Source organism: Diplotaxodon limnothrissa, linkage group LG11 (genome assembly GCF_057381915.1).
Source record: "Diplotaxodon limnothrissa isolate DT_005_m linkage group LG11, D_limnothrissa_male_GT1.1, whole genome shotgun sequence".
NCBI lineage: Eukaryota > Metazoa > Chordata > Actinopteri > Cichliformes > Cichlidae > Diplotaxodon > Diplotaxodon limnothrissa.
In genome coordinates this window covers 25,473,117-25,495,764 of record NC_140606.1, presented here as the reverse complement: position 1 = coordinate 25,495,764, position 22,648 = coordinate 25,473,117, and the positions used below count along the sequence as shown (strand labels likewise).

The window sequence follows — 22,648 nt, the reverse complement described above, 5'->3', positions numbered from 1 at the left end:
TCTCTCATTTATCTGGACTTTTAGGTGTGAAATTCTTCTTGATTTGGAAGCAGTTCAAAGCAAATATTTGATCTGATAGAGAGTCAGCACTTTAAGGTAAGCGCTTTACCTAACAACAAGAGTTTGTCAATCAAATAACCTTGCACAGAGACCATTGTTTAGGCATGCAGACATACAGGTAATTGACAGTCCTGAATAGGTGTGGGCTTTCCTTGTGTACTTAACAGAAATGGGAGTTAAAGGTGTAACCATAGAGAGTATGAGAGGGAGGGGTGAAGTGGAGGTACAGGCAGAGGGAGAGTCACAGAGGGTGGAACTGACAGAGGGGGGCGAGGCTGTCAGGAAAAGGGAAATGAAGGAGTAAGCAAGATTGTGCCTGCAAACACAGACTCACTCTCACAGAGTGCAGCTAACATTACCAGCGGACAGACATGGTTGCAGAGAAACTGGAGGAGGAAACAAGGAGCGAGTGAGGAAAACAACAAGCCATCAGCAGCCAACCTTGGCCACATTATCTTTCTCATCTATATACGGAAATCACTGGGTAATTTATAAGCCTCTCACTCTGTGTGTGTGTGTGAGTGAGAGGAGGGGGGGGATCTGCTAAGCTCACCACCATCATGCTGTGTCCTGCTGCTGTCAGTGCAGCTGCTGCGGCTGTCTGCCTGCTGGCAGTGCTGGGCCTAGGTCTGTCTCTCCCAGCTGAGGACAACTCGGAGGCAGACTTCACCCTCTGCAGCAACTGCTTCTACAGACAGACGCCTCCTCGGGGATCCTCTGCAGGGCCGCTGCTGCGCCCACGCTGCCACAGGCTGCCGGGAGGGCAGGCGTTTGCCACTCTGTCCAGACCGACCTGTGACACAGCTGTCTACTCTGCCTTCCATCTCCGCCAGGGATGGACTGAGAGGGAGGGAGAGGAGGGGAGAGAACCTGTGGTAAGAGTTCATCTATCACATTTCTTAAAGTAGAAGTGCTTAGTTTTAAAAGATTAAGTTATAAGTAAAGAAATGTGGTGGAGAGTAACTAAGTACATTGTGAGTGGTAACCACTCAATTTTCTAATAAAGAAAATTAAGTAAAAAACGCAGAAAATTGAGCCCTGCAAAAGATTGGTGGCGTGTCCAAGGTGTGCCCAGCCACCTGCCCTGTGACAGCTGGGATACGCTCTAGCCCAACCGTGACCCTGAATTGGATAAGCAGAAGAAAACGCAAGGCTGGATTTGATGGCCACCCCTTAAGAGGGGCCTGTAATGACTATTAACTCTTTGCAGTTGAAGTTTAGACAAATTTCATCTCTAAAAAACTTTCAGGTGTTTACATCTGAATACCAGCTCAGTGCTGAATTAATTAATTAATTAATATTTCACACAAAAAATCATCATTGGTATAGAAAACATGATTCATAGGAACAAGCATGGCGCAGTTTAAAAAGCGGTTTAAGGATATGGTTTTTACAGGGTACAGGGAAAAGGTAGAGATTTGATAGGGTGTTCTTGTCTAATATTTTCATGTGTGTGCGCATGCACAGGTTTGTTGGTATGGGTATATGTGTATGTGTATGTGTATGTATATGTATGTATGTATGTATGTGTATATATATATATGTGTATGTATATATATATATGTATATATGTATGTATGTATATATGTATATATGTGTATGTGTGTGTATGTATATGTGTATGTATATATATATATATATATATATATATATATATATATATATATATATATATATATATATATATATATATATATAAAAAACACCCAGCACGCCCCTGCGGGCGGTTTATCCTTCAAGCTCGGGTCCTCTACCAGATGCCTGGGAGCTTGAGGGTCCTGCGCAGTATCTTAGCTGTTCCCAGGACTGCGCTCTTCTGGACAGAGATCTCCGATGTTGTTCCTGGGATCTGCTGGAGCCACTCGCCTAGCTTGGGAGTCACCGCACCTAGTGCTCCGATTACCACGGGGACCACCGTTACCTTCACCCTCCACATCCTCTCGAGCTCTTCTCTGAGCCCTTGGTATTTCTCCAGCTTCTCGTGTTCCTTCTTCCTGATATTGCTGTCATTCGGAACCGCTACATCGATCACTACGGCCGTCTTCTTCTGTTTGTCTACCACCACTATGTCCGGTTGGTTAGCCACCACCATTTTGTCCGTCTGTATCTGGAAGTCCCACAGGATCTTAGCTCGGTCATTCTCCACCACCCTTGGGGGCATCTCCCATTTTGACCTCGGGACTTCCAGGTTATACTCGGCACAGATGTTCCTGTACACTATGCCGGCCACTTGGTTATGGCGTTCCATGTATGCCTTGCCTGCTAGTATATATATATATATATATATATATATATATATATATATATATATATATATATATATATATATATATATATATATATATTAGATATATATAAAATTGTAGGTTGTGTATCCTTCAGGTGTTAATGGGGTTATTGAAAATGTGTATATGTGCGTATGTGTGTATATACGTAGGTATGGATAGATAGAAACATATATGTGTATATATTTAAAAAAAAAAAAAAAAATTACACATAACATATAATGTAATTACAAGGAGGTATTTCTGTAGTCTATTGATACTAGATAGTGGAAAAGGGGTGGGATTAAATAAGCTTATGCTTCTTCCTGCTCCTTTTTGAACATGGACGTTATTTGGAGTTGTGGTTGCTCGTTTTCCTTTTGTTTGCTTTGTTCATTTGTCTCTTTTAATTCTATTTTTTTTTTATACTTTTTCAACATGTTCAAAATAAAGATTCAATCAATCAATCAATCAATCAACATTTATGTACAGAATGCATTCTTACATATTACATATGTCTTACATATTGTTATTTAATAGTCAAACTAAATGTTAGTTTTTATATCTAAATTTGAGCTGACACACTGGAATTAATCAAACATAACATTCAACCACTAAAATACATTTTTCATTTCAGGAAGGCAAGTAAATAACTGCAATTTGGCATCAAAAATAATAACATGTTTCTATCTTTTTTCTGCTTTTTTGCAAAATAGTAAATTAGAGAATTTATGAATGACAACAATAATGATATTTTAACATTGGATTGACCATTAGGAAACATAAGAAATTATTTTCGTAATTACAATGCTGTTAATTTAGGGCATCTGTGGCATAAACCTTATATTGGTTGGTGATCTAATAACTTTGTTAAGCACTCTACTTGGAATACTTTATCCCAGACAATAGAAATAATCTGGGATAATAATAAATAAGAAGTAGTAGTATAAGAATAAGTCTGGGGATAACTAAAGATTTTTAATGCAGAGCCTTTGAATAATACAAGTGTATTCAATATAAAATAAAACACCTTTGAAACTTTTATTTTTCAAACATTCAGCTCTCAGGCCAAACAAAAAGTTTTTTTAAATTAGGAAAGGAGTCTGATTATTTTTTCCACATTAAAAATCATTTGAAAATGGAGCTTAAAGAAAATGCAAACAATATAAATTTAAAAGATGGATTGGATCTTTATCACACTCATAATTATCAACACTGAACAGCTGAGCACAGAGAAACAGGAATTAGAGATGTTTCTGTTATTGTTGTGTCCTTATATGGGAACATTTAAAAATCAGAGTGCATAGATTGAAGAGTTTGATGGACTCTTTCTTAAACTGCTGGTTTTGGTTCTTTTTCTGCCAGACAGAGCAGGAAGAAGACATTAAAGTGGCAGCACCAGCTCTTCTCAGAGGAGGTGTGGATCCATCTCATTCTTTCTCGCCCACAGACTCCCCTTTTCACCACTGGGATTCAACAGTCACAACACTGGTCCAGTCAAGCGTGTCTCCCCAGTGCAGCACTGTAGGGGGTGATCTCTACATCCTTACTGGAGCGGGAGGACTCGGGGCTGCTGAGGATGGAGACGAGGAGTGTCAGACGAAGCCGCTGTGGTCTGCGGCGTGCTGTGCTGTCCCGCAGGGGAAGGGTGGCTTCAGCGTTGGGTTAATCAGAGAGACGCAGGAAGGGGTGAGGCAAGTGAGCGTGAAGGAGCTGGAAGACATGCTTGGATTGGCAGAAATGTTCTCTGAAGGCTGCAGAGGAGGAGATGGGAAAAGTGTTGAAGTCGGAGTTGGTCTCCACAGTGAGGGACTTCCTGGAAATACAGATGTGCAGACAGACATTCTGGAAAGCCGAGAGAAGTCGATAACTAAAGAACAGGCAGCTAATTCTCAGTCAGGGAAAGCTGATGGTGCTGACGCCATGCAGGAGACTTCAGCAGATGCAGCAACTTCTGAGAGCAGCAGTAATGAACAGGGTGATGTGACACGTTCAGGAGCTGTCAGGTCAGACTCCGACTCCTCAGCTGAACATGAAACTGCTGAAGAGACGGACACAAACTCCACCAGCACTCTGGTCTCCATCCTCTCCACCACCTTCTCCATCTTCAAATTTCCTCTGCGTCCTGTATTTTCTACAATCACACAACTACCTGGACAGGTAGCTCTAATAGCTCTCTAATAGCTCTAATGTGTAAACATCCAAAAATATACTACACAAAATATAAATATAAACATAATTTAAACTGAGTTGCCCCTCTCACCATACTAACAGTTATTTTCTCTGTAAAGGATGTGCAGATATTAAGAGGTTCAGACTCAAAGATGTTTTCTGGGAGTATATCATACACTTCCATAGAGTCGAGTCTATATTAAGGGAAAGGTGCAATACTGGGTCCACTTTCCCATAAAGCATTACTGAGACTTCATGGATTACCTCGCCACACCCTAGTTTGTAAAAACATCATTGTTAACATCATGATTTTGTCAGACCTCTCAGATCCACATTCCAGACACGTGTGTAACACATGTGTGACAATTGTTTTCACAGACTGGCTAATGCTCCCTGAGACTCTCTAATTTCACTAGTTACAAGCAATCCTTGAGAATTAAAAGATATTATGACTTTATATTCATTAAACAGTATAATGACCTGTGGTTCTGATTAATGTTTTCAATAGGAAAATAAAACCATTACAAATCATTAGAAATAGACAATTTTTCTTTCTACATTTGAGCCTCGGGTTAATAAAACTGTCTCAAGAGTTTGTGTTATGTATTAACCTGTTATGTATTAACATATTCAGGTTCAGAGTTAAATAATAAATCATCTCATTCCAGTCTGCTCCGCCCGTAGACTGGAATGAGGTGTGGTGTACAGGTGGAGTTAATTCTAGGTGTAGTACATTGCCTCAAGGCTTTCTGTCTTTTTGTTGTTTATACTTCCTGCAGTCACACTGTGAAATCGACTCACTATTCTTATCTGCGTTCAGGTCACCTATGTTCTCCAGGAAGACCTCGGAGTTCTCTCTACCCTGCCTGGAGAGACCTTCACCCTGTTCCATCTACTGACCTCTGACCTCCTCTCCTGGATGGGCACAGCAGGAGAAATGCTGCTAGGTATTGGGGAGACCTGCTTCTGTAGTGTTTATTACTGCACCTCCTCTATGATGGGGGAACTGCTGAGCAGCTGCCACACTGGGGTCACTGGTCTGGGCACCCTAGCTGGAGACACGGTGGGGGTATTTGGTGAAGCTTTGGATAATGCTTGGTCGGTGACCAAGTTCTTTGGAGGGCGGCTGTGGGAGCACAGTGAGGGTTATGTGGGAACAGTGATGTCAGAGATGGGAGGTCAAGCACAAGCTGTAGGAGGAGGTTTTGGGAGACTGGTATGGAGAAGTGGGAAGGGAGTGATCAATGTGTGCAGGCTGGGTGGAGGGGTTATATTTGGAATGGTTGATGTAGTCTTTGGGGGTGTAAGAGAGGCCTTTGGGCAGGAGTCGAATGAAGAATGAAAGAAAAAAATAAAACTCAAGATGACACCTTTAATAAACTTTAATAAAGTTTCAGTTTTGGTTTGTAAATTTCTTCCAGATATGAATGTGTGAAAAACTAATTAAAGATGATGTAATTTGATATGCCTTAGTTGTTACGATAAGATAAGATAAGATAAGACAACCTTTATTAGTCCCACACGTGGGAAATTTGTTTTGTCACAGCAGGAAGTGGACAGTGCAAAAGTTATGAGGCAAAAATTAGAATACAATAAGAATAAATACAGTACACAACTGTACAGAATAGAATAAAATAAAATAAAATACTATATACAGTAGAATAAAATAAAATAAATATACAATAAGATAAAAATAGAATACAAATACAAATACTATATACAACTGAGTAAAAATACAACGATGACAGAAAGGATTATTGCTGGATTTATGGTTTGCTGGATTTATTTTTGAAATAACATAGTGGTGGAGTAAATTTCACTGCATTTCTTACACTGTAGATCTTACAATTCACTGTGGAAAACTAGCTGCCCAAATAGTCTGCTGTACTTGAGAGCTTAACCAACTGTGATTTGAATAACACTGTGCACACTCTGCTTTTGGATGTAATTACTCAAGACAACTTGTGTGATAACTGTCACATCTGTAAATCTGAATAAAAGAGTATGCTGGGTTACCAACATGACATGCACCATTTCCTTGAATTCCCTTAATTGAATATTCTTGTTTCCTTCTTCCAGTAGTACAGTTTGACACATATATGTATATTTACCCAGTTACCCAGTCATATTATACTTCTACTGCAAACTGTATTTTTAGACAGTAAAAATTAACAGAATTTTACAGATTAAACCATGATGATGTTGGTAATACGTTTTTACCAGTTCAGTAAACTGCTGCTTTATTATACTATTATACTATATTTATTATACTGCGTTATTTATACTAAATGACGATGAAAGCAAAGCTAATATATAACCTAACCTGCAAGATGACTCTCTACCACAGACAAATTTTTATTATCGAGGGCACATGAGATATAAAACATTTGTTATGCCTATTTGAATGCAAATATATTGTTTTGGTGTAATATATATATCAACAGACATTGTAGTGATTGAGTATAACAGTCCAAATAGCAACATCTGGAGGAAGGAGCGCGAAACAATAGAGTACCAGGGGCTAAAGGTGGAAGGTAAAGTGTAAGAGTCATTATGTGTGTCATTGTATTTAAATTTGAATATATTTTGTGTGTGTGTAATTAAATTCAGTCAACTGATTGTAATTTCTTTTTTTTTAATAAATACTTGCTAATTATCATTTTCTTACTATTAGCTGATTTGATGTAATAGTTATGTACTACAACTACTACTACTAATAATAATCACTATCATCGTCATCATACTTTAACTTTTTATTAAACTGCTTTTAAATTGCTTTTATTAGCAGTTTTAACAGCTTTAACAAGACTTTTTAAATGCAGGTTCTATAATTTTTAATTTAATAGCTTTACACAGTGGCGTTGCTAATCTAATGCAATCTAATCTAATCACCGATCGCTGATTAAAATACCCTCAGTGGTAGTTGTTGCTGATCTGTTCTCGTCAATGGGTTGTAGATAACATGGCTTCCGTTTTGTGCCGGAAGCGACGGCTGAAACCCGGAACTCGTTGCAGTTTCATTGCATCAGACGGGCATTCATGTGGCTGTGTGTGTGTGCTAACTGAGCTGACGTCTCTGTCTGTTTCATTCAAAGGTACGCAGGACTCGCTTTAAAACATTTTAATAGCAAGCCTCAGGTTTCTTAGACGCTTACTTTCTGGTGAATTTAAAGTTGTGGCAGCTTGAATAAAGGTTTATTAAAGTTCACGCTGGAGCTGCTGAAGAAAAACTTCTTTCAGTTTGACTCGTTGGCTTAAGCTAACTAGCCTGCTTGCATGAGTTTTCATCAGTCTGACAGGTGCCACGGCTCAGAGCTGCAGAAAGTGAAACAAAGAGCTAACGGGCTAGCATACCTATCCTTTTTAAAGCTAATCTGATACCCACTGTGACATGCTTAAAGCTGATTTTATTAAATATGTTTAAAACAGTTTGCTTTAAAAAAAAAAAAAAAAAAAAACTTAACCCACCTTCTGGACATGCCCCTTGAGTGGCATAAAGTTTGGCATAACAGTGTTTCTGCCAGCAAACACACCCATCCAGTCTGATAAGGAAATGCTCAATTACAGCAACAAAATGAATGTTTCTCTCTTACTTCATGCAACCTGAATGTGTCTTCACCAGAGATGACCACTCTCTACGTGTCTCCTCACCCTGATGACTTCAGGAGCCTTCTGGCTCTCTTAGCTGCAGAATATGGACCGTCCTCCCGGCCGCAGATCATCACAGAGGACCCTCCTGCATCTCTGAACGCCCGCTCCAGACCAGCCCTGGTGCTGGCCGCCGCTGGGGATGGTGACTCTCTCGTGAGCGGGGCCACTGCTGTGTCATGGTACTTAGCCTTTCAGGGAAAGAGGGCTGGTCTGGATGCTAAGCAGCAGAGCCAGGTGTGGCAGTGGCTCAGCTTTGCAGACAATGAGCTCACCCCAGTGTCGTGTGCTGTGGTCTTCCCTCTGATGGGGGTGACAGGAGTGGATAAGAAGGTATTTAAAGCTTTCTTGGACCTGAACGTGTGTCTGATTTGTTCATGTAAAAATGTATTCTCCTACTCTTTGTGCATTCTCAGCTCCAGCAGACTTCCCGTGCAGAGCTGATGCGTGTTCTTAAGGTTCTCGATCAGGCTTTGGCACCAAGAACCTACCTGGTGGGAGAGAGCATTACCCTGGCTGATATGACTGTAGCTACAGCGGTTTTACTCCCCTTCAAATATGTATGTGTGCTGCGCTACACTTTCTGTCTAACAGGTTTTTCTGCATAGCTTCTGAACAGACGAGCTTTATTATGCTTTTATGAATACTCAGGCATTGGAGCCATCAGACAGGAAGGCTGTAACGAATGTTACCAGATGGTTCACGACCTGCATTAATCAGCCACAGTTCCTGAAGGTACTGGGGGAGATCGTTCTTTGTGAAAAGATGGTCCCAGTCACACCAAAAACAAATGCTGCTACAAATGCTGTTAATGGCAGTCCTGCTGCTGACTCTCCCGGCGCTCCAGCAAACGGTTAGGAACTTCAACGAATCACTTGATAAGTATTAGCAGAATGTAATGTACAGTATCTCATGCCATTGTGATGTTTCCTCTCTCAGGCCCACCGAAGACGGAGGCCCAGCTGAAGAAAGAAGCAAAGAAGAGAGAAAAGCTTGAAAAATTCCAACAGAAGAAAGAAATGGAAGCAAAGAAAAAGACACAGCCGCCATCTGAGGTATAAATACGCAACATGTACAAAGAGAAATTCATTTGTGAAGTTTTGAAAATCGCAAATATCCATGGTAAATCATCTGTTCTTATGTAGTGCTTTTCTACTCTACTTGAAAGTGAAAGTGATTTATATAACATATTAAATTCATACAAGCACTTTCTTGTTTTTCTATTTTTAGTCCTGCTGTGTTCTGTCAAAATTATGATCTCAATGCACTGTGATCAGCTGTATAAATTCTCCATAGACTGCTCTTGTTCAGAGCTTATCTGTTTATTTCTTCATTTCTGTTCATGCCATTTCAGTTATTACATTGTATGTGGTGTACAGTATGACAATGTCTAAGGCAGGATATGGGGGAAAAGGGGGAGGAGGGTGATAGGGGAAGACGTCATAAAAGGACAGAGTACAAAAGGACAGAGTACAATTTATCGCTAACTGCCTCACCTGTAAGAAAAACAGAATGTACAGAACACAAAAATTTGAAAATGAAAATTCGAAAGGGTGACTCTGAGCTAGCCATCTGATTTGTAGTTGATAGTAACTCAGTCACTGAAGACATTACTATTTCAAAGTCTCTCATGGTTTTTTTTTCTTCTGCTTTTTTTTTCTCAGAAAAAGGCCAAACCTGAGAAGAAGGAATTGGGAGTGATTACATATAACATCACCACCCCTGCTGGAGAAAAAAAAGGTGAGTGTTCACTATGCTTGAGTTGATTTGTGTACTGTAAGCACATTCCACGTAACTTAGTGTTCCAGGCAAGCTTCCCTGAAGCTTGCACTTTAAAGTTACCTTATCTTAGTGACCACAACCTGTAAAGCGGATGCCACACCTAAGTTTCAAGCTGTTTAATTTAAACAGAAAATAAAACAGAGGAAATGGCCGGGCAAAAAAAAGTGGAACAAATTAGGGTCAGTGGGCTGTAGGACCAAGAGCTTCTCTCCCTAAACTAATGAGGTAAAAAAGTAAACCAACAAATAAAACTGCAAAAGACAGTCTACCAGTACTTCCATCTTAAAAGAAAAAGAAAGAAGGAAGTGGAGATCTGAAGATGCTGGAGAGCTGCTTGGTCTGGTAGAACAAGGCCCTTTAGTTAGAGGCAGAACAGTCATTAATGACTGGACCTGATAAAGAGGGAATTGACGAGCAAAGTAGGAGAGTAGGGCAGGAAAGGGGAAACAACACTGACAGGTCTGTTGGCAGCAAAACAACAAAGACTGTAATATCTGAAAAATATGCAAAGTTCAAACAGTGTGGGCTAAAAGCATTACAAGTGTGACGTGTCTGATACCAAAAGCACATTAAATGATTTAAGCTGTGGCCTAGTATTTAAAACTCCCCACTGTCAATCAAGTTAGTTTATAGAGGTGTGTGTGTGTCTGCACTATGTCAGTAAAGGCTTTTTAAAGGCAGGAAGTAAAGCTGGATAAAATAGACCCTCCTGCTGTCTGGGCACGAGGTCCACGTTAATGGTACCACTATATTCCGGAGAATTGATTGATCAGTGGGTGGTAGTTTTGTACCAATTGACCCCCTCTATTGAACTTAACTTCCTTTATAACAAGATGGATCTGCAGCAGAAGTTACCATGGTGATGCGCCATCCCATCACAAGTTAACCACTGTCATTACCCAGAAAATCCAGGTTTAACAATAAAGTTGCCTCAGTAAGCACCAAATCCTGCTTTGTAGCTCAGGCCTGTGGTCACGCCACAGTTTTTAGTTTTTAGATAAATGTGGACATTTCACCAACTAGGTGCTGTGTAAAATAAAAGACACATAGGTTAGACAACCACAGTATTCTTTAGATTTAGGGGAACAGATTCTAGGCTTCAGGATTTGATATTCGTATGTATGCTAGAAAGCTTAACATCCAAGTGTCTTCATACTTCTCATCGTATATTATGTGTGTATTATTGTGCTTTGTTGACCTTTACGTTTAGTCCTTCTGGGTTTTGCAGGGTTTTTTTATTCATTAGAGGTTTATTATTTCACTGAGTGATGACGTGTTTTAAAAAAGTGCACCTTCTTTTCAGGCTGTGATATTAGTAGTTTTTTCAGCATTTCACTTGAGTGAGCTTTAGATGCTTTACTGAACTTTTTCCTCACCTTTGCTGCCAGATGTTGTTAGTCCACTTCCTGACTCCTACAGTCCTCAGTATGTGGAGGCTGCCTGGTATCCGTGGTGGGAGAAGCAGGGCTTCTTCAAGCCCGAGTATGGGGTAAGTCCTCAGATATTATAAAAATGGTCCTGAATTAGATTTTTAATTGATAATTTTAGCTTCAAATAACCTGTCTGTCACTATATTCTGTAGAGGAAGAGTATTAGTGAGGAAAATGCTAAGGGCATCTTCATGATGTGCATCCCTCCACCTAATGTGACAGGATCACTTCACCTGGGTCACGCCCTCACCAACGCCATCCAAGACTGTCTGACCAGATGGTAATTTAATAAACTATAATTCTTTTGTTAACTGATGAAATTTCTCTCTGCTAATATGTTTGAACTAATCTCCCATCCGGTCTGTGCAGGCACAGGATGCGAGGTGAGACCACCCTGTGGAACCCGGGCTGTGACCACGCTGGCATTGCGACCCAGGTGGTGGTGGAGAAAAAGCTGATGAGAGAGAAGGGCATGAGCCGTCATGACTTGGGCAGGGAAAACTTTATCCGGGAAGTCTGGAAATGGAAGAATGAGTAAGTAAAAGAAGTAGCAGGAAAAGCGAAGATTTAAACAATCTTAAATTGGAAAAACACCACAATATTTCTTTTTATCCCTTGTAGGAAGGGAGACCGGATCTACCATCAGCTGAAGAAACTGGGCTCTTCCCTGGACTGGGACAGAGCTTGCTTCACTATGGATCCTGTAAGGTTTCTAAAATCTTTGATGTGTGGGAAATTTTGTGTTCAATAATAGTTAAAAATAAAATTTTTCTGTTTACCTGGGCTCCTCTAGAAACTTTCCTATGCAGTCCAAGAGGCCTTTATCCGCATGCACGATGAGGGAGTGATCTACAGGAGCAAGAGGCTGGTCAACTGGTCCTGTACACTGAACTCTGCCATCTCTGACATAGAGGCAAGTCACTCTGCGTTAAGCAGTATGTCTCATTTTCGGGACCTTTTTTCACCACAAGACAACTGCAAGTGGGGGGATATTGATACACTGAGATATTTTCCATGGCAACATTGGATCAATACAGGGACAACAAATATTGATGTTTAATGAAATATTTAAAATACTTTTGGAATGATAAGAACAGCAGTGCTCAGGGTGCACCACACCCTGAGGTAATGTTAGCCGAGAAAACTTAGATTAAATCGGCTGAACCAAAAAAAAAAACCATCCGTAAACTGACAAAACTACCTCCTAATTCAAGACAAGCTAAAAGCTCAGTCACACAAATAAAAACGTGACACATCTACAAATAAATTGGTGGCTACCTGGAGGTTAAATTGAATTATTTCACATTCTGGCAGATTTCAACTTGTGATGACTAAATGGTTGCCAAGAGGTTGAGGGTGTTGCACAACCATATTTGATCGCAAGCTAATTGCACAGGTGTCTGATAGGAGGCGAGCTTTGTGTAAACAGTTGCAGTCTGACTTGGACTGACTGCAATTTACAGTTGAAAAAAGGGTCATAAATTGCAATATATATTACTTTAACCTTCAACATATCGATAAATGTTGGAAGTCACACTAATATCCTATTGTGAGTTAAGTATTGTGATGTTGCATTAGGGGGTGTCTGGCGTGTCCCACCTCTATCTGCAGTGGTACTCATACTAGGATGGACATTCACAGACAAGTATATAAAGAATATAAATGGAGCTGTCTCACATGCATCTTGTGGATTTGCTAAGCTCATTGAAACATGATTATATTGTGAACTCCCCCATGAACAGTTACCCTGAGGAAAAAAATGTACCAAGTCTAGTGCACTCTGCTCAAATCAAACTTATGCCAAACAAATGATACCACCCCAACTTAATAGGGTGATCAATAATAACTAACCAGGCGGAAAGAGGTTTAGTGAGAGTTAACAAAGTTATCGAGTATGGGTTAAAGGTTTTACTGTTTTGCAAAAAAATAAAATAGGCCTGCAAGCAAGATGCTCTCCTGGACGTTTTTCAACTTGGACTCAGACAAAAAAAGGTTACAGAACAAAAAAATAACAGTCAGGAACATGAAAGCCCTTCTAGGTGCAGTTAATCTTTCACACCAGGCAACACGCAACCCTAACAAACAAGGAGGAGGCACAAAGCAGACTGCCCAGTTTTTGAAATGGCTGTCGTGAATTACTCTGTTGTGGATGAAGCAGAAGAAAACAGGCTGGTGAACAGTAACAGGGGTCTGCACTGACTTGTCAGAACAAATTAGTAACCGCACATAAGAGTGAGTCCGGCGATCTGTGGCTGTGACAAAGAGGAAACTTCAAAGCTGCTCCTTTATGAAACTATATGATATATGTCAAGGTCCAGATACATCACACCGAGCCCAAAGACACCATCAGCATGCCTTTACATGCAGGTGTACACAGACCCGCCCTCACTCATTTCACATTTATTGGCTGCTACTACTACCTTGTAACCTTTGAAGCTCTTTCCTGAGCTGAGCAGGTTCTGTGATATTTCACGCCTGCTTATAGAACAAAATGACTGGCTCTGCATCAGAAGATAGTGAGGATGGTCTCCACCTATGCAGCTACTCGGTTGCCAAACTACATCTTTATTGATATATGAGGTGTCAGACTAATTGTTAAGGGTACTAGGAAGGTTGTCAAATGTTGTCGTCATGGGGGAAAGAGATAAAAGTTCATCCATCTGAAGTCCTGATTAGTAAAGTCAATGAACAGTATTAACAGGAGATGAAGTTTGTTACTGTTGCTCCATTTCTAAGCTACAGTTTAATATTAGTTTGAGTGTATGGATGTTTATTCCATAGCCAGATATTGGATGTGGCGTCTCTTAATGATCAAATTAACCATCATAATACAGTACAAGTGTTATGGTATGATATCCCTGAGCTCGTGCATTTCATGGCATTAGATGTGCTTTCCAAATATGGTAAATGTGGCGTGAGCACTGCAGCTCGCTCTCATAATGATGTGAGAATGTCTTAATGAAGCCGTGAGGAACATTAGCATAAAACCGAATCACATCTCGATGATAGAGTTGCATTCTTTTAACAGACTGATGAAGCAATGTTACATTAGGTAATATCACCCACTGATTACTAGGACTGGATATCAGCACAAACCTTTAGATTACCTACAGAATTATGTCTGAAATATGAAGTATTGAAAAAAGACTCTTCGATTCTTTGTACTACTTACTGTGATGAGATATTGTATCTTTACTTTGTGTAACGTGGTAATTCATGCAAGTTCCTGCTCGTGTGAATACAAAATGAAATACTTTTGCATTTAAGGGCTCTTGCTTATTTTGTTAGGCTTTTTTGTATAAATGTGTGACTGCATGAACAGAATAAATACCCTGAAAAAGGCTCCACTGATAACCCTGTTATTAGGCTGTAATGGTAACAGAGCCATTTTGGCAGTGCCAGGCATTGTGTGCCCTCTTGATTAAATGTATTTTTCGGCTTTCAGGTGGATAAAAAGGAGCTCGCTGGCAGGACTCTTTTGCCTGTGCCTGGTTACAAGGAGAAAATCGAGTTTGGGGTCTTGGTGTCTTTTGCCTACAAGGTGGATGGATCTGGTATGTAAATTTATGGAAAGCAAAAAATGTTAACAAAGACACTTTGTGCTGCTGTTACGATACAGGTCTCCTTGTTCTTTCTTTGTCCTTCAGATGAGGAGGTGATCGTGGCCACGACTCGTATTGAGACTATGCTTGGAGACACCGCAGTAGCCGTTCACCCTGCCGACGCCAGATATCAGCATCTGAAAGGAAAAATGGTTCTTCATCCTTTCTGTGACCGCAAGATGCCCATAGTCTTTGATGACTTTGTGGACATGAGCTTTGGAACAGGTAGGCCTGGGGTACAGAAAAAAGATGTCATAGCTGCAGGTCTACAGTGTGCCGAGAATAAGTAATCATAACAAGTCGTTAAGCCCAGCCACTTGCCTCATTACAATTGTTCTTTTTTTTCTTTTTTCCCTTGTTCTCTGCTTGGCCTGTCTCTCTGCACCATTTTCTGTTCAGGCGCTGTCAAAATCACCCCGGCTCATGACCATAATGACTACGAGGTTGGAGAGAGACACAATCTGGCCTTCTTTAACATCTTGGATGAAAATGGCCTGCTCATTAACGTGCCTCCTCCCTTCTTGGTATAGTGTCTCATTATCGTCCTTCCCCCCTGCAGTGTGTGACACTAAAGTCACGCTTTCTCATAGTTTGCTTCATGAGGCTATCTTATTTTTCAGAATTTTTTATTTTTAATTCGTCCTTCCCTCCCCAGGGCATGAAGCGTTTTGAGGCCAGGAAAGCAGTGCTTCAGGCTCTCAAAGACAGAGGCCAGTTTAAAGAGATCAAAGACAACCCTATGGTTGTCCCAGTTTGCAGGTAAAATTTGTGCACAAGCTGGACATGGGTTGTTTTTGTTTGAGCTTCCTTTATCTGTATTCCTTTAAGCCCCATTGTGCGTGTTCCCTATCAGCCGTTCCAAGGACATTGTGGAGCCGCTGCTGAAACCCCAGTGGTATGTGGACTGCAGAGATATGGGCAAGGAGGCTGCTGATGCTGTCAGAGAAGGCAGGCTCAAAATCATCCCTGACCACCATCTCAAAACATGGTTCAACTGGCTGGACAACATTAAGTAAATACTGCTTCCTGATTGTTTATTTTTTAGTTTTAAGCTTTTAGTTTAAGCATTTTGACACTTTTGGTTTCTGCAGTTTTAGGCATTTAAACAGAAATCTTGAGAAAAGGTGTCAATTTCAGTGTAGGAAATTGACACCTTTTTGTTATCAGTTAATTGGCAGAATATTTCCTTGGCTATTTGATTAATAAATTATTTAAAACAGATGAAATTTTCTCAGAAACAAGCTTGTTTAAGCTCAAAGATATTTGATTTCTCATCACACAGGAAAAAAGGAAATCAGTTAATAGAAAGTGATGAGCCAGAACCGGAGAAAGTTTAATTAAAAAAAGAATATATTACATTATCAATTATTAAAATTGATGCCAGTTAATTTTCTGCCATCGCCTCACCTATTAGTGAACAAATTGGTTCAGGTCTAGAAAGGAGATGATTATCAGAAAGTGTGCACAGAGTTCATTTTCACATCCGTCTCTCTGTCTTCTTTTTCAGGGATTGGTGTATCTCTCGGCAGCTGTGGTGGGGTCACCGTATTCCTGCTTACTTCATCACTGTCAACGATCCGTCTGTGAAACCAGGAGAGGTAAGATGACTTCTCTTTTTGTTGTCGAGGTCTGGAGGACTTCAGATGACAGATAAAAGCTGCATCCGTATCGTGCATGTCATTGTCTGTTTCTCTGATTTATTTCTTCTTCTGTTCTTTTGCCTGCAGGACATGGACGGTCATTACTGGGTGAGTGGGAGATCAGAGGAAGAGGCCAGGGAGAAGGCGGCGAAACGCTTTAATGTGTCTGCAGACAAAATTACCCTCAGACAGGGTGAGATTTAGCTGTTTTTAATTTGGCACTTTTCCGTAGCACAATTATTGTAAAGTTATCTAATAACTTCATAATGCGCCAACACACACATTTGCCTAATTTAATTAATTCTACTCCATATTCATGCAGATTAGATAACTTTTGCTCCTGCGTTTCAGACGAGGACGTTCTGGACACTTGGTTCTCGTCTGGCATTTTCCCCTTTTCTATCTTCGGCTGGCCTAATGAGGTAAAACACTGAGGTTAAATGACTTTCTTTCTGCTGACACAGACGGCACATTGTTTCAGTTGACTGAAAGAATACCTTAAGCAGAATAGAAAAGAGAAACATGGAAATGTTTAATACCTGATTTCTGGTTTCATAGTATAAAAGAAAAAACCCTCCTAAAATATTAATCATTCGGTGTTTTTCCCAATGTGTTTGTTGTCGTTGGTTCTAGAATGAGGACCTGCAGGTGTTTTACCCCGGCACCTTGTTGGAGACGGGCCATGACATCCTGTTCTTCTGGGTTGCCCGCATGGTGATGATGGGTCTCAAACTGACAGGCAAGCTGCCCTTCAAAGAGGTGAGACCAATCACCCACGACACTGACACAGCAGGATGTGATATTTGTAGTACATGACTCACTGATGTTTTCGTTTCATTTTTCAGGTTTATCTGCATGCAGTGGTACGTGATGCTCACGGAAGGAAGATGAGCAAGTCTCTGGGCAACGTTATCGACCCTCTAGACGTCATTACAGGGATCTCCCTGGAGGTAAAGCCTAATCAGCCTTTAATCCACGCTCAGATACACACAAACACTTAGGCAAACATAAATATACATACTCTTTTCTCCCATCTGTTTGGGTTGTCTTTTACATAGTCACCATGCTCTTATGGGTCCCTTGAGGCCCTTACTCTTATATAAACTTTATTAAGCACCTCTTTCTGCTTCCAACAAGCTTTTATTGAGTCCATCAATCTCTTCACCAGCTGCGGGGAAATTGTTCAGTCAGATGAAACGGACCTGTCCTCTAGAGGGCACTGAAGGACTTGTAAACTAAGCTTAACCCTGAATGTTTTCCCTCTGAAGGTCCTTTCCTCCCTGGCCAGTTTAAACATCAGGCAGTCGAAGGAGGTCTCGTATTCTGAAGATGAAAAGAGAAAATTGTTGAAAACCTCCCTCGTCCTCTTACTCTCCATCCTCTAGGGTCTTCATGCCCAGCTGATGGACAGCAACTTGGATCCTGTGGAGGTGGAGAGAGCGCAGCAGGGCCAGAAGTCAGACTACCCAAATGGCATCCCAGAGTGTGGCACAGATGCTCTCCGGTTTGCTCTGTGTGCTTACACCAGCCAAGGTGAACTTTTTACGTCTTCCTTGTTTGTCCTGTTTTCCTTCTTAGATTCCTTTTAATGACCAGTGTTTGAAATTCACTAATATACATTAATTACAAACCATAAAGCTTATCTCTGTCAATCAGAAGTAGACATTCATGAGTGTTTCAGGTAAATGAATCCCTTTATGCCTGAAAATGACTTTGGTGTAGATCTGCACCTTTTCTTTCATCAGACCAATGCTATAGTACCCACAGCTATGGCCACTAATGCCATTTTCACTCATGATAATTCTTCTAGCAGATAGAAAACCACATTTTAACAAGTATAACAAGTATACAGCTTGATTTCCACTGGAGTCGTTCTTTGGTATTTACTGAAATCTTCATTTCTGAATCTCGCAGGTAGGGATATCAACCTGGATGTCAACCGCATCCTGGGCTACCGTCACTTCTGCAACAAACTGTGGAATGCTGTGAAGTTTGCCATGAAGACTCTAGGAGACAACTTTGTACCATCAGAGAAAGTCCAGGTGAGACCAAGGGAACAGATGAAGGATACAGAACATAAACAAAGTCTGTTCCATGCTTATTGATATTCCTCGAGTTAGATGCGTAACACATTTTGACCAAATCTCTGTTTCAAAACAAAACAGTGTTTGTTTGGAGGCTTAGTTTGCCATGATTTGTATTCGTAGATTTGCACACATTGACATTTGGGACATACCTGGTGCGGGGTTGTGTTGCCTGAATCTAAAGATCTCTCTTTTTTTTTCTTTTTTACACTTCTGTCGATCCTCTCAGTTATCTGGAGAGGAGAGCGTATCTGACAGGTGGATTCTGTCCAGGCTGAGCGCCGCTGTTACACTCTGTGACGCCGGCTTCAAGGCCTACGACTTCCCAACCATCACCACCGCCATCTACAACTTCTGGCTGTACGAGCTCTGTGACATCTACCTGGTAAGGATCTTGTAGGCGACTGAGCAGCCCAGAGTCTCATGAAAGTTCCACTTCCTCCTTATCTTTTCCTTTTTCTCTTCTTGTTTTCCAGGAAAGTGTGAAACCAGTATTCAGTAAAGCAGAGGAAGACAGCACGAGCCAGAGACAAGCCCTGGTGTGCAGACAGACCCTTTACACCTGTCTAGAGGTTGGTCTACGCCTGCTGTCTCCCTTGATGCCCTTCGTCACTGAGGAGCTCTATCAGAGGTTACCACGAAGAAAACCTCAGAGCGATCCTCCCAGCATCTGCGTCACATCATATCCCACCACCGAAGAGGTGAGAAAAAGAAGGGGGGGGCAGCTTGTGCTGAATCTTACTGATGCTCAAATAGCCTTAAAAAGTTTTTTTGTGGAGAGTGCTGTTTTGTGTTTTTTGCAATTACATTTTTTCCCTGTGATTTGTTGTAGTTCTGCTGGAACAGTGAGGAGGTGGACCGCGACATGGAGTTCATAATGACCATTGTCAAGACGATCCGATCGCTTAGGGCTGACTACAATCTAACCAAGACCAGAGCTGACTGTAAGACACACAAAATAAATTTTAAAAGTGATGCTAAAAATAATTTTTAGTTCATATTTCATCTATTTTCATGTGGAAATTAACCAGCATGTCTGTTCAATGCTGTACTTACAGTTGGAAATTAGCTCAATTCAGCATGTTCACACAAGCCTGCCAGCTTCACATGGAAATCTTTTTGCACACTGCTCAGAAAAATTAAGGGAACACTTGACCTTACAGTCCCAGTTAAGCTTCTGGGATATTAATCTGTCCAGTTAGGAAGCACAAACCATTTAGAATTCACTTCACAATGGTTTGGTGCAGATGAAAGTGACAACAGGTGGACTGGAGAGGCAACAAAGACAGAGAAAGTTGGGAGGAGGGGTGGTGACCACAGAAAATTTTGCCCTCCTGGTTGAGTTTCCTGTAGTTCGGCTTTTTGTTAGTATCCTTGTCACTGCTGGTAGCTCGAGTCGGTATCTGAAGCCCGTTGAGTCCTGTTCATCCGGGTCGGTACATTCATACGTGTTATCACAAGATTTGCTGTCTTTCCCCACCACAGTCTCAACAGTGTGGAGGTGATACCTGGGAATACTAGCAGAGCTGGCTCTTATGCTATCTGTTCTTCTCTGTGGGACAAGGAGCACTGCCAGAGCCCTTACAGAATGACCTCCAGCAGGCTACTTACATCCTCGTTTCAGATCAAACTGTTAGAAACAAAATATGTGAGGACCTGGCGACATTCACCTGATCTGGCGATCTGATTTGTGCTCACGAATCAGCTCCGTGCAGCTTGATTGGAGTTTGCCAGAGAGCACCAGAACTGGCAGGTCCACTACTGGCGCCCTGCTCTCTTCACAGATGAAAGCAGGTTCATACTAAGCACGTGACAAGCATGAAATAGTCTGGAGATGCTGTGGCAAATGTTATTCTGCCTGCAACATCATCTGTGAAGAGAACGGGATGCCAGTGGCGAGCCTGCCAGTTCTGGTTTTCCTAGGAGGATGCCAGTTGAGCTGCATGGTGCTTGGCTGTGAGCACAGATCCCACTTGTCACCCTCATAGAGTCTGATTCTGACTGTTTGGTTAGAAACATGCGCTTGAATAACCTGCTGGAGGTCATTCTGTCTCCGCTGCACAATGGACCAGATACCGGTCCTGCTGCCAAGTTGCCCAGCTCTCCTCGTGTCCCCTGGTGTCTGTCTGAGAGACACTGTAAATCTTCTTGTATGGATGTGGCCATCCTGGAGCTGGACTCACTGAGTAACCTGAGTGGGATGTAGACAGTGACTCATGCAACCAGCAGCAAGTAAAATCAGGAGGGATAGAGCGAGAGCAATGGTCTGTGGCCGTCACCTGTGAAAACCATTTCCTTTCCAGAGGTTGTCTTGTTGTTGCTTCTTCAGCAACTTTCATTTGCACCAAAGCAGGTGAACATGATTCTGTATGGTTTGTAATTTCTGACTGGACAGATTGATACCACTTAAATTTTAGGGATATTATGTTATACTGGGATGATCGAGTGTTCCCTTATTTTATTTTTTTGAGCAGTCTATTTTTATTCCACTATAGTTTTGAATTTGATGGCAGTAATGCTGCATTTTATGACAAGCAATGATTTAAAGATCTAAAGAGGGGAGCAACTGTAGTGACAGATCGAGTGGACTATAGCAACAAGAGTTTGGCCTGAAACACACGAAGACTTTAGAAGTCTCCAAGAAAAGTTTCTGATTCTCTAAAGAAGTAAACTTGCTATTAAAAGAAAGGATTAGAGTCTAACAAGCAGTTTTCAGCTACTTTACATAATATTTTCCAACCTCTCCTACTTTATAGTTCAACTTCGGCATACAGATATTGGAAAATATGTTAAAGCATTTACATACCATATGTTGTTATTATAAAATATGCTTCATTAAAATGAATTAAACTGCACACCAGTATGTAGAGGATGTGTATGCACTGAATCAGAGTTATAGCTCATCAAGAATGCACTGTTCTGATGCTCGAAACCTTTACCATCTGTATTTTCCTCTCTTAGGCTACCTCCAGTGCATAGACTCTGCAACTGTGTCCCTGGTGCAGAAATACAGTCTGCAGATCCAGACCTTGTCTTATTCTCAGGCCGTCATCCCTCTGACAGCCAACCAGCCTGTCCCAGAAGGCTGTGCTGTGGCTATCGCTTCTGACAGATGTACTGTCAACCTTATGCTCAAGGTGAGGGCCAGTATAATCTGCCCTGTTCTGTTTGTATCCTTCCATCTGTCTGTTATATCAGGTGTGTGTATCTTAGACCCCCTGTACTATGAATGCACTAGTGTTTTACATGTAGGTTTTCTTTTTTTCAAGTTTTGAATTAGGTGAATTCCCCTGTGAATAGCCTGATAGATATGAGTAGATATGCATTTATACTATCAGGGATGCCATTTTAAAATTTGCTCCACCTGAATGGCAGTTCAGTGTTTTTTTTTTTTTAAGTTTCTCCATTGCAGAGCAAAAATAACAGGATCAAGTTTTAGCTGCGATTCCCATTTTCACTTCTTTTCCCCCCCCACAGGGTCTCATTGATGTGGAGAAGGAAGTGGCTAAGCTGATGACGAAGAAAGGGGATTTGGAGAAACAGATGGAGAAACTGAGAGAGAAGATGGGGAAGAATGACTACAAGGAGAAGGTGCCGGTGAAGGTGCAGGAGCAGGATGCTGAGAAGGTGGGAAAAGGAAATTGACTCGACAGGATTCTCAGGTTGTAAGAATTCCTTGTAAATAAGAAACTTCCTCTTTCTCTCCACAGCTACGACAGAGCCAGATTGAGCTTGAGAAGGTGAAAGAAGCCATGGACAACTTCAGGAAAATGATTTAATTCCTATTTAGCTTTATGTAAAATCTGCTTTTTTTCATGTCATGTTAATTTTCTTTTTTTCCCCCCAAGTGAATAATGGACAATACTCAATAAAACTCTTGTACCAGACAGCAGTCTTCAGGGATGTGAAGCAATCTATTAATCTAACTCGCTTGTAAATCTGTAAAGTGTTGAGCAGTCGTATCAA

General features: G+C 41.1%; 2 protein-coding genes across 2 annotated transcripts; both read left to right on the top strand.

The window, feature by feature from the left end:
* Positions 1-388: 388 nt before the first annotated feature.
* LOC146622840 (uncharacterized) lies at positions 389-6,076 on the top strand. The gene is made up of 3 exons (XM_085365449.1): positions 389-935; positions 3,690-4,484; positions 5,317-6,076. Exons 1-3 carry the CDS (start codon positions 621-623, stop codon positions 5,836-5,838), a joined length of 1,632 nt encoding a protein of 543 aa, XP_085221575.1. The 5' UTR covers positions 389-620; the 3' UTR covers positions 5,839-6,076.
* Positions 6,077-7,458: 1,382 nt separating this feature from the next.
* vars1 (valyl-tRNA synthetase 1) lies at positions 7,459-22,562 on the top strand. Its single transcript, XM_085365448.1, has 29 exons — positions 7,459-7,591; positions 8,119-8,477; positions 8,561-8,704; positions 8,796-8,997; positions 9,084-9,199; positions 9,809-9,884; positions 11,315-11,415; positions 11,509-11,636; positions 11,726-11,890; positions 11,978-12,059; positions 12,150-12,269; positions 14,802-14,910; positions 15,004-15,183; positions 15,358-15,482; positions 15,614-15,717; positions 15,812-15,970; positions 16,466-16,556; positions 16,686-16,791; positions 16,950-17,020; positions 17,232-17,357; positions 17,444-17,548; positions 17,984-18,131; positions 18,513-18,640; positions 18,912-19,067; positions 19,159-19,383; positions 19,515-19,626; positions 21,644-21,819; positions 22,160-22,309; positions 22,393-22,562. Exons 1-29 carry the CDS (start codon positions 7,459-7,461, stop codon positions 22,459-22,461), a joined length of 3,966 nt encoding a protein of 1,321 aa, XP_085221574.1. The 3' UTR covers positions 22,462-22,562.
* Positions 22,563-22,648: the final 86 nt, after the last annotated feature.